Source organism: Pistacia vera, unplaced genomic scaffold, assembly GCF_008641045.1.
Source record: "Pistacia vera cultivar Batoury unplaced genomic scaffold, PisVer_v2 Contig27, whole genome shotgun sequence".
Classification (NCBI taxonomy): Eukaryota; Viridiplantae; Streptophyta; class Magnoliopsida; order Sapindales; family Anacardiaceae; genus Pistacia; species Pistacia vera.
In genome coordinates, this window is record NW_022196079.1 from 253,712 (window position 1) to 265,601 (window position 11,890).

At 34.5% G+C, this 11,890-nt stretch overlaps 1 protein-coding gene across 2 annotated transcripts; it reads left to right on the forward strand.

Moving 5' to 3' along the window:
• The first annotated feature begins 757 nt into the window (after positions 1–757).
• On the forward strand, positions 758–8,160 carry LOC116133474 (synaptonemal complex protein 1-like). 2 transcript variants are annotated; one of them, XM_031419179.1, is made up of 19 exons: positions 758–902; positions 997–1,046; positions 1,342–1,549; positions 1,640–1,765; positions 1,973–2,071; positions 2,606–3,282; positions 3,365–3,613; positions 3,699–3,827; positions 3,947–4,015; positions 4,089–4,199; positions 4,750–4,857; positions 4,938–5,048; positions 5,127–5,213; positions 5,603–5,695; positions 5,791–5,889; positions 6,057–6,137; positions 6,269–6,330; positions 7,237–7,374; positions 7,843–8,160. In XM_031419179.1, exons 1-18 carry the CDS (start codon positions 758–760, stop codon positions 7,370–7,372), a joined length of 2,640 nt encoding a protein of 879 aa, XP_031275039.1. In that variant the 3' UTR covers positions 7,373–7,374; positions 7,843–8,160. The 2 variants fall into 2 exon arrangements, with proteins under 2 accessions (XP_031275039.1, XP_031275040.1); XM_031419180.1 differs by lacking the exon at positions 7,843–8,160 and having other exon boundaries at positions 6,269–6,331; positions 7,280–7,372.
• Positions 8,161–11,890: the final 3,730 nt, after the last annotated feature.

The window sequence follows — 11,890 nt, forward strand, 5'->3', positions numbered from 1 at the left end:
GCTCGATTGGCCAGATTTGGTTGATCGTGCACAGTGTCATCAAAATTCGGTCAGATTCTGGCAATGGTGATCGGAATCTGACAACTGTGGGTAAGTACGGGTGTTTTTGTCAATTTATTAGCTTTTTATTGTTTAGGGTATTTAGCTAAATTAACAAACTTAAAGGTTTTTTTTTGTTAATTTTCAAATCTTACTTAGTAATAATAACCTAACTCAACTTAACAATAATATTTCAAAAATACTACTAAAGTTTTGCAGGTGGGTGTTACTACTTACTACCTCCATGTGCAGAATGATCACTCGTAAGCAGTGGTGGATCCAGCCACTTTGGCCCACCCTCAAAATTTTCTTTTTAATATTAATATGTATAATTTATATATTTTGACCCACCCTAACAAAAATATTAATGAACAAAAATAGTAATGTATAATAAATTTTTATTTTGGCCTACCCTAAAAGAAATTCCTGGATCCGCTACTGCTCGTAAGTCGTACCACCTGATACAGACGTCAGTTGTGACCCATTGGTCACCATTACACCTTACCGTTAATACAGTACAGTCAACCGCACAAAATACTACCCTTTAACGTTTAACTATCTCACGTGATAGTCACAGTGCGGCCCTTACCTATAAATTCCATTTTCTTGGCGCCCAATTCACTTTCAACTGTCCACTCGAAAAAGCTCCAAATTTCAGAAAGAGAGAGTGACTCAGAGACCAAATTCTCAGGGTTTTGTTTATAGAATGATTTCGAAAATGCAGAAGCTAGGGTTTCAAAGCATTAAGAGTTTGGATCAGCTGAAATCTCTATCTGGAACCGCTAAGACCTTCGCGATGTCTTCGCGTTCTTCTTCAGATTCGATTACATCAGGAAGTTTCTCGAATTTGAAGCTCACTGCAGGTTTTTTTCGCTTAATTATGGTTTTTTTTTGTTGAATTATTGAAGAATTTAAGCAATGTTGATGAATTTTTGTTGTTGCTTTGTTTGATTGCAGAAAAATTGGTCAAAGAGCAAGCTTCCGTGAAGACTGATCTGGAAATGGCGGTAACATGAATGCATATCCTTTTTTAATCTTGTATAAAATTTTCGCAGGAATGTATGTAGGTATCTCTCCATCTCTCTATGTTTGTTAGTATTTGAATCAGTGTGGTACTACATCAATTCAACAGATGTTTTTATTGCTTCTACAAAATTTTAATACCTAATTAATCTTATTTAGTTGTGTATGTTTGTTTGCATGAATTTATTAGATGTTGATTTAATTTTTTACTATATGCTGTGAAATCTAGATAACTTGAAATGAAATGGTAATTTGATTATCAAAATTTAAAAAATGCAGAACTCTAAACTTAAGAAATCACTAGAGCGTATCCATGAATTGGAGGAAAAGTTGCAGAATGCTTTCAATGAGAATGCTAAGCTTAAAGTAAAGCAGAAAGAAGATGAGAAGCTCTGGAAAGGACTGGAGTCTAAATTCTCTTCAACCAAGACTTTGTGTGATCAACTCACTGAAACTTTACAACACTTAGCTGGTCAGGTTCAGAATGGTAGGCGTTTTGTGTATATTTGCTGGTCTCTGAATTATTTCATCTTTCTTGTAAATTATGTTTGTGATTGTTCGTAATTTGCTTCAACAGCTGAAAAAGACAAGGAATTTTTCGAAGAAAAACTATCTGCAAGCACGAAAGCTATTGACAACTTGAAACAACAGATGGATGGGTTATCTCTGAAATTAGGCTCCGTAGAGGAACTCGTTAGAGATCGTAAGATGTTATCTTCCATTTTTCTTTTCAACTGTCCAGTCTTCATGTCGAAGATCAATTTGAATTGCACACATCTGATTCAACATGACTAGTTTTATGGATATGGAAGTAGGGGTTTGTTACTTATCTGTTTGAAATGAAGTTGAAGATTCTGATTTTGTTAAGCTTTGATTTGCCATTCTGTAATGTGCTTGCATTCTCATGTAGGCGAGAAGGAACTGAAGGAACTGAATATTGAGAGACAGGAAAAGGATAAGCTTTACAGAGATGAACAATGCAGAATAGCGAATATCATAGAGGATAAAGGTTAGCATCTTTCTTATCTGTTTGTAGGTTTCGATTGTCATTTGATTTGCAAAAGGCTGATAATCTGTCTTGGTTAATTACCATATAGGGTATATGTAATATATCTATGGGTAGATGATGCTCAAGGGAGATTTTTAGATTGCAATTTTTGTAGAACTATTTTGTTGCTTCATTACAGCTTGATATGATTCTAGGATTCGTAATTTAGGAGATATATGAACTTTATGCTTAACATTTCATGCATTATGATCTAGTTGATGCTGCACAAGTAAAAGTTGAGCGTGGGGTATATGCCTTGTTGTTGGTCCCCCAGCATATAGGATTAGCCGTTTATTTCAATTTAAAGATCTGCATTCTTGCAGTTTGATTATAAATTTGACATTACTTACTAGTCATATCAATGGAAGCAGAAAAGATACATGTTGTTCACTGGTATTTTCTCCTGTTTTTAATTTATTGTAACTTGTTATTGATTTTCAGCTGTAATTCCTAGTAGAGGCATTCTTCCATGATGTTTTTTTTTCTTACTTGCAGATGCTGTGATAATGAAGTTTGATGCATCTATAGCTGCCAAAAGACTGGAAATAGAGAGTTTGAATTCTAAATTAGGAGAGTTGAACCTTGAGTTAAGGTCAAAGGAAGATAAAACTAAACTTTTGATAGTCACTCAGGATAAGTTGGAAAAAGAGAAGAGTGATCTTCAGATGAGCAATGATGACTTAGAGAAAAAGTTAGTTATGTCGCTGCAGGAAGTAAAAGATCTTGAAGGCTTTGTTCATGTGTCAGCTGGACAGTTAGCTGAATTGGACAAACAAAGTTTGACTTTCATGGAAAAAATTTATCAGCTGAACTCTCTTTATGACTCTTGTCTTAAGTTGGTCCAACAGCAAAGTGACCTTGCTGCTAAGCAGGCTCAAGGGCAATATGACCAACTTCATGATAGGTTCTTGTGTATAACATCTGAAAAAGATGCTTTACAGTTAGTGAACCAGGGGTTAGATGATAAGATCATTGAACTTCAGAAATCCCACGACTCTGTTATGGCGAAGCTTTCAGCAGAATGCCAGTTAGCTAAAGAGAAAATTCAGATGTTGGAGACTGAAGCAGAAGCTCTGATCTCAAAAAAGATTGAAACAGACTTGTTGGTCTCCCAAATGGAAAAGGAAATCAACATGTTGTCAGAATGTTCCAGATCAGCTGAGAATAAAATGGTCTGCAAGTTGTTCTGACTCATATTTGCTGTAATTATCATGCCATATTATGGTTCTAAATATATTTTCTTATATCTTGCAGCAAGATTTATTATTGAAAATTTCATCAATAGAAGCAGAGAACAATGATAATACAGATAACTTACAGGCAGAAATACAGAAAAAAGAAGAAGTAATAGTAATTTTGCAAAATGAGAGTAAGAAATGTGATCTGCATGTAGATTCTTTGGAGAAACAAGTTGGACAGCTTCAGAATATGTTGGAGGATAAGGAACAGCTTTTACTGCAATACAGGGATGAAGAAAAGAAGCTGGAAGGTCAAATTACAGAGGTTCTGAAATTACTTAGAGCACATAAAATTAGGGAGTACTCTCAACATTTGTATATTTTAAAGTCCTGTATATTAAATTTTGCAGAAGCAAGCTTTGCTCACTGCTGCTGAAAGTAAATTAGCAGAAGCTAAGAAGCAATACGATCTTATGCTAGAGAGCAAACAGTTGGAGTTATCAAGGCACTTGAAAGAAATATCTCAAAGAAACGATCAGGTAGTTTCTCATACAATTTGCCGTCTATAGATTATCAGTAACTTGATCAACTTTTTAAATATAAAAATTCTAGATTTTGGCATGCACTCATAGACTGACATTACTTGGAGTTTAATCAGGCAATTAATGACATCCGGAGGAAGTACGAGGTGGAGAAGCAGGAGATTGTTAATATGGAAAAAGAAAAGGTTTGCTTGTGATTATCAACTATTGCAGCACTCTTTGCTGTCGGTAATGTTTCTCACTCATTTAAATATTCAGGCAGATAAAGCTGTTGGAGAAATGGAAAGAAAATTTGACCAAAAACTTGCAGAATGCAAAGAGGAGGCAAAGCTGCAGTTGGTGCATATTCAAGACGAACATGCTGCTCTTGTATGCACAGAGACTTATGCAAACTCGAACTCCAGTTTTTGGTTGCTTGCTTAATGCACATAGTTCTTTTTATTAACCTGCATTATGCTATTATATGGGACTGAGGGTGCAGTGTAGCTTTTGAATTAGTTTTTCACATTCTTTATGTATTTTCCACAGAACTTTTAATATTTATAATAATCAGGAAACTACAGAATAGAAATTTATCCCATATTATTTATAATTTTGAATGATGTGTAAGCATAACAACAATTGTATGAGTTTGTAATTTTTCTATTAGCCAACTTACTACGTAACTTCTACTACGATTTCTTGCTGAACATGGAATCACTAATAGACGGGAATTAGGAACTCATAAAAAGCTTATCCCTGTTACGATATCATTGTTGCACCAGTTCAGAGTGGAAGAATGCTGATTTCCATTGAACAAGGTTTTCGCATTTTAAACTAACTTAGCTATATGTGTAGGTCTTCACTAAAATCTACATACTAAAGTCTTCTATCTTGCTCATATTTGAAAGAATTAAGTTTTTGTCTGCTTTTCTATTAGGTCGTTAGAATTCAGCTGGAGCATGATAGGAAGGATATGAATCTCAAAGCTGAATACAATGAAGATATAAAGCGCACCCAACTTCAAGCTGAAAATGAATTGAGAGAGGTATATGTAGCCTCATATTTAGGTTTGAGTTGTTTACATTCATTATAAATATGCCATTCCCTTGCTAATTGTATATACAGAAAACCATGTCACTCAGGAATGAACATGAAGTTCAGATGAAAGCTTTACGGTGTCAGCTTGAAGATGAATGCAGAAAGCTTCAAGAAGAGCTGGATCTTCAGAAGTCCAGAGTACTTGTTTCTATTCACTGTTATATTTAACTGCCTTATGCATGCCTCAAATTAATTTGTTTGTAAAAAATATAATAGGAAGACAGGCAGAGAGCTCTATTGCAATTGCAGTGGAAAGTGATCAGTGATAAACCACAAGAGGACCAAGAAGTGAATTCAAAGAAGGTTTCCTTTTTATTTGATTGCTATTTCACTCCTTCCCACTCTTTGTTGTGGACAGCATTAATTTTTTCACTGCTTATTTGCCATCAGTATTTTTTATTTCTATCTCTTATGATGTTCTTTATCTAGACATATGACTGTATATACTTTGATATACATATTTATTTTTCACTTGTGTTAAGGTGGGAAAATCTGTTTTAATTATATGCAAATAAAATGCAACACAGTAATAAGTTATAAGGTAGATTGGAAAGCATAACATACAGAGTTTGCTTTGAGCTTCTTGAACTTGTGGAACTTTTTGTTGTAGCTTTACATAGCGGAATGAGGCATGAATATTATGATGGAACTGTCTAACACATGATCTGCTTGGTGCCTTTGTTTAATGGTAGGATTACTCCATTTCATCAATCAAGATGAGAGATACTGGTGTTGATCAAAGAATAACTCGGCGTACTGCCTCACGAGCAGCCAATGAAGAGAAGGTAACAAGAGCTATTGATCACTTTGATTCCCTTTCAATATTCAGTCTGCCAAGTTACAGCAGCCACTTAAGTTTGTCTTTCAATATTGTTTATAGGATTCGCCTTTCTTGGATGGGACACAAACACCAGTGTCAAAATTGTTAGAAAACGTAAACACCGGAAGCATTATGGGCATGCCAAAGCATCATAAGAAGGTAATTACTTCTGTTCATTTCTTTTTTTCTGAGCGAGTAAAACATTTATGTCATATATGTTTTAATTCTGAGCAATTATAATTCTATACCCCCCTCCCCCCTTCCCAAAAAAAAAGGGACAAAAAAAGAAAAAAACAATTTCGACTTACCTTATGGTGGCATGGCAGGTTACTCGTCATGAATATGAAGTTGAAACTACTAATGGAAGAACAATCACTAAACGAAGAAAAAGTACCGTCATGTTTGAGGTTTTGCCTTGTCATCACAGAGTCCCTTAAAGCGTTCATTTGTATAAAAGCAGTGCTTTTATATGAGATAGAATGGTCTCTTTTGCGTCAGTTTCCTTAAATTTATGATTTATATGCATGTATTGCATCAGGATCCAAGGAAACATAAGAAGAGGAACACACCAAAAGCCCATACCCCAAGAAGTATTGTCAAGGTAACCACAAGCTAAAGCATCTTTTCTGGATTCAATTTCGTTTTTTAATCTGTTTATTAGGGATTCGTTATATATTCTTACCTTAAAAATGTCTGGGAACTTTTCCCCCTTAAGCATGATGCTCGGAACTATTTATGCTTTTGGTTGAACATTGATGCTAGAGAACTAGGCGAATCATTTGAGGTTTAATCTGATACTTAAACAAACTCTTGTCCAAATTTTCATTGTTCTCGTTTCCAATACTCGAGTTTATGGAAGTTGATAGTACTATAATTGCAAAGTAAGTTCCATTCTTGGTTCCTTTTCTTGTTTGAGTCTCTTTCAGGGCCTTAGAATGTGTAGTGGGACCAAAATCTAACTTCATTCATGATTGGGTCTGCAACTGATTACAAGAATCTCATACTTACAACTACTAATATCTGCATGAATTGTTAGTTGATTATGTACGCAAATTTGCTCTGTTTTGCATAATGCTGACTCATCCAAAATGATAAACAGAAGTTTGTATCTCAACTTTTGCATCCCGAGTGATGTGACTGTAATTTATGATTTCCATGTGAATTAATGTTAATATGATTATTGTATGGCAGCACTAAGTCAATGTCACATTATTTGAGGTACAACAGTTGAGATAAACTTGAGATGTGTAGCGTTAGTCATAATATGAGTACTTCTCATATATAGTAAATTTGTTAGAAGAAAATGGTAAACTAGAATCTCTTTTGAAAAAGAATTGCAAACAGTTAACTTAAAGTTTGGATCAACTAATTAATATGGTGGTGATTTATTATTTCTAGATACTCGAGGAATCACAAGCTTTTTTCTCAATTCTGCTCATTTGAAGTTCATTATGTACTTAAATTTCTTATGCAGGGAATCAAGGGAGGAGCTAATCCACATCCTTCGGGAATCAAGGGAGGGGCTAATCCACATCCTTCGGGAATCAAGGGAGGGGCTAATCCACATCCTTCAAACATAGGCGATTTGTTTTCAGAAGGGTCTCTAAATCCATATGCGGATGACCCCTATGCATTTGATTAGAGGTAAATTCAATTAATCACTTTAATCATGGACTTCTGGGCTAAAGTGTTGTTTTTCCATCATTATTAGCTATATTTTTGTTGCTTTTCTAAGACCAGATACTTTCTGCTTGAGGAGTTATAGGCTTTTCAAACCTTTTAGGAGCATTATTGAGTGAGCACATGTGCTAAGAGTAGTCAGTGATCAAGGACCTAGTCTTGGGAAGGCCTGCCGAAGAGGAAATAAAATCCATACAACCAAAAAAATTTCAAACCATTAGGAGCTTTATTAAGTGAGCACATGCTGGATTGTTCCTTGTTTCAAATATTTTTCTGTATACTCTTGGGTAGGCCGTGTAGTTAGTAGTTACTTACCAAATGGCTGAACCTGCAAATAAAATTCTGGTCTGATAATATAGCATTCACTAATACAAAGACAAACCGAGTACCGGAAAAGCAACTTTCTTGTTTTCTTTCTGGTTTTTTTGACAGCTTGCTGATAGCGGACATGCAGCTTCTCAAGAATATGCATCTTATGACTGCTTCCTGGGATTGTTCTAAGCTTGCAAGAGGCTTTACGGTATGCTGATTTGCAGCCCACCATTTGGTCATTGCTGAACTTGGGCATTAACCTCCTTTGTAAATAAAGGAGCATGGATTGTGAGAATAGAGCTTAAGCACCCATTAAGAAAGTAGAATATATCATGACTGTAAAAATATTAGTCCAATTGCTTCCGCATTATGATTTCACATCACTCTATGGTAAATGCTCGTTATAGTCGTAGGGTTCGTTACCTCATTTTTGAGACTTATTCAGCTTAATCAAAACCATGACAATTCAGTATCTCTTAATTGTTTGCTCTACTTAACTATCCGAGATTGTATAGATCACTAGGAGATTGTATTAATCACTAGGTTGGGGCATGGTTTTCACAGGGAAGTTAGATTATGTAGTTTCTAATAAATTGGGGGTAGGGAGGGCACAATTACCCGCCCTGGCCACGCGGGTGCCTGGGATTACCTGGCATCATCTTGTGAGTATTATTTTTATTTTTTAATAATTACTGGGTCGGGTTTTCAAACAGATGGTTTTTTGGTTCACTATTATTACTCTATTTTATTCTACTACCCTAAAAACCTAAAAATATATTTATTTTAATATTCTTAAAATTCAATTATACTTTATTCAACTTTCAAAATATTAATAATTATCTTTCTCGTAAAGATAATCTAACGTTACTTTTTTTAAAATACTATTTTAAAAACCATTAAAATAATGAACCAAACGAAAACAAAATGATTAAGAAAAGGATTGAACCTAATGACTAAAGATTTGACAAGACTCTAACCACCAAGTTAGAGAGATTGCCGTTAAGCGGTAAAACTAGTTCAATACATATATTCACTCCAAAACTTGATATAGTTTATTATTGGCATCATGGACGTTTCCTTGATTTTCCTTCACTAAAACAAATTATTTAATTTCCTCTAACATTCTAGTATAAAAGTTTTGTATATGGAATAATAAGAAAATGGAAAGTAAACCATAGAAGTACATGGAGAAACCCTAAGATAAGTTCATGACAGAAGTTTTATACAGAATAGGTTTATCAAATTAATGTTGAAATTTGTGTTATATAACACAAAAAATAATTTCTAATATATAACTCATGAAAATTGTGCGAAAGTAGAAACTCCTCCAAAATTCTGTGAAGATGGAAGTATTATGAAAAAAAAAAAAGTGAGAATTTAAATATATAAACACTAAAGTTTATAATTTACTGTGTTTAAAATTTAAATTAACTACATAAAAATGTTTGGCCTACCACTATCAACCAGATAAAATGGAATAATTTAAATTTTATTACATCAAAATAATGAATAATACCAGAGGTATGATGCCCATCATCACCGTCCATTACCAAATCAGGTAAGCCAAGTGGCAAGCAAATTGTCAAGTGTCAAATAATAAATCAAATTTATCAGTCAAATTGCTTTAATATATATATATATATAATTATTATTATTATTATTTTTTTTTTTGTGATCGAGGGTGTCCGGACTTGTTGTGCGCATCTTAACTAATCTCTCAGAACCCTAAAGTTGACAAACGGATAAATCCTATAAGTGGTCATCTCTATTAGCAACTCAAGTGAATCAAACTCAATAGGGGTGAGCACAAGTAGCAGGTAGAACCAGAAGCAGAACCTACCCCAAACCGACACTGTGCAGGTAGGTTTCGGTTCCATTTTATTGGAATCGACACTATGCAGTTCTAGTTCTGGTTCCTACAGGTTTCGGAATCAAAACCAAAGAAAAGAACCGGAAGTGGGTACCCTGCTTGGAACCTGTCTGTGTTTTGGCTTTGATTGAGAAATTTTATGTGAATTGTGATAAACTGATTGAATTCAAGTGTTGCCTAGAGATTAGAAGATTTTAAATCACATTAGACACAAATGAATGAGTAATCAAAAGTTGAAAACTACTAAATGTGGGTTTTCTTAATTTGTTAGGGTTGTATTTATAAACTTTTAAGATATTTTTGTCATTTTTTAGATACCTAGATAAGGAATTTAAAACTATATTTCAGGTTCCGATTCCTTGAATTTAAGAATTGAAACCAACAGATTTCGATTCCTTTTTTTGAAACCTGTACTATGCAGTTCCAGTTACAATTCTCTTGAAAAATGCAAGGTATCCGAAACCACTTATCTCTAAAACTCAAAACCTTTTGAGTAATATAACTAAAAGTCATAGTTGACTATTGGGCATGGTTTGTTAATATTTTTGCTTTGTCCAATTTCTGTCATTTTGCTGTTAATTCTTATATCTTAATTAAAAAAAAAAAAAATCAATTTATATTTTACTGAACAATAAAGATTTGGTACAAGGTTAGATAAATATCAAGGTATCTATACTACAAAATAAAGTTAATTAACACAACAAACTTATGTAATTAGCCTCAAGAATCGTAAGCTCCTTTACCTCTCAAATTCAAACCAGCAAAAAAAAAAAAAAAAAAAAAAATTATTGTACTGAAACAATTATCAGAAGACGAGAATGGTGAAGAAATATATAAGTTCAGAGAAGGGTATACAAAGAAAGAATCCTCACGAGAATCAATCATTTAGGTCATATAGAGAGAGCAGAAAAGGAATCATTTATCATTCTTACTGAAATTTGAAACAGATATGAAAAATCAAACCCTACCAAATACAATAATCAAGTACTAGATCGAACTACAGAGTTGGATGAGATTGATGTTAATAGCTCATCCTCATCTTAACCATCACACTTTTTTCAATTCGGCTCGAATGCGAGCATTAAAAAGAAACTAGAGACAAACAACACGACCGATACCTGAAGAGCCACCTCAACTAAGCCGCAAAGCTTGATTTTCTTACTCTTCATTCGCTCCCTAACCATTTCCACCTTCAGATCTTCCATATCTCTCTTCAACATCTCCTTCTCCTCGTCTCCGTCGTTGATTGTAGCTTTTGAATGGCGATTGGACAACGAAGAAAGCAGAATCGCGGCTTTGGCACACCGAATTGCAACCTGTGATCTCACACTTTCGTCTTTCTTCTCCATCTCTGCCCCTATCTCTCTTGTGCGTTTCTGCTTTTTGAATTTTGAGGAAGTGAAAATAAGCGAGGGAAAAATGAAAGGCTTTTTAATCCCTTTGGAACCTGTACTGATCAGCTGACGTGTCATGTGTGGGACCAAAGGAGGTTCATTTGCAAATCATCACCGTTCGTTATGGCTCATGCCAAATGGCAACCAAATGACTTGAGAACCAACAAACTATGAATAGTACGGTATTTTATTCTCCATCTCAATTCTTAATTATTTTTGGAAAAAGATTTCATACATAATGGCGGTTATGTAACTAACAAGATTTCCGTACCACTTGAGAACAAACTTCACTACTTATATAATCCCAGCCTCCATTTCCATTTCCCTCAACAATCCCAAGCTTACCTTTGAAATCCAGAAACTTAAAAGAAAAACAAGAAACCCTCCAAGAATCTATCCATGTGCCGTCATTGATTCATTTTCTTTCTGTAGTCAACAAAACTCTTAACTCGTTTTCTTGACTCTACATGTAAAGGTTCTTGAGTCTTGATTAAGAATCTAAATAGAAGATTAAGCACAAACTGGAAGTGAGTTCGTGTTCTCTTGCTTCAGCAGTCGGCTACAAAATTTGTCCTCCAAGAGTTACCGTCAAACCGCCAGTAGAAGATTTCGATAGACGTCAGTCCACCACATTACCTCCGTTTCAAGTGGTTCGTTTCTTTTGATATCTTACAAATTTTTGGCATAAGTTTTTCAGTTCTTCATCACGCTGAAAGAAAGGCTGGGAAGGATAATATGATCATTGGTTGTCATTACACCGAAATTTCTTGCGTGGAAAAGGCTATTACTTCTTGATAATAACAAGTTGCCAAATAACAATTGTTTCGTTATCGTGTGCTAGTGCTACAGAAACATTTAAAAATTTCAGAAATCTAACATCACAGATGCGCTGGTAAAGGAAAGC

Excerpts from the sequence above, each read along its gene's own strand:
- LOC116133474 (XM_031419179.1), top strand. The coding sequence starts at position 758 with ATGCAGAAGCTAGGGTTTCAAAGCATTAAGAGTTTGGATCAGCTGAAA. Across the intron at positions 1,766-1,972 it reads AGAGGAACTCGTTAGAGATC|GCGAGAAGGAACTGAAGGAA; the intron begins GTAAGATGTTAT and ends ATTCTCATGTAG. Across the intron at positions 4,858-4,937 it reads CTGAAAATGAATTGAGAGAG|AAAACCATGTCACTCAGGAA; the intron begins GTATATGTAGCC and ends TTGTATATACAG.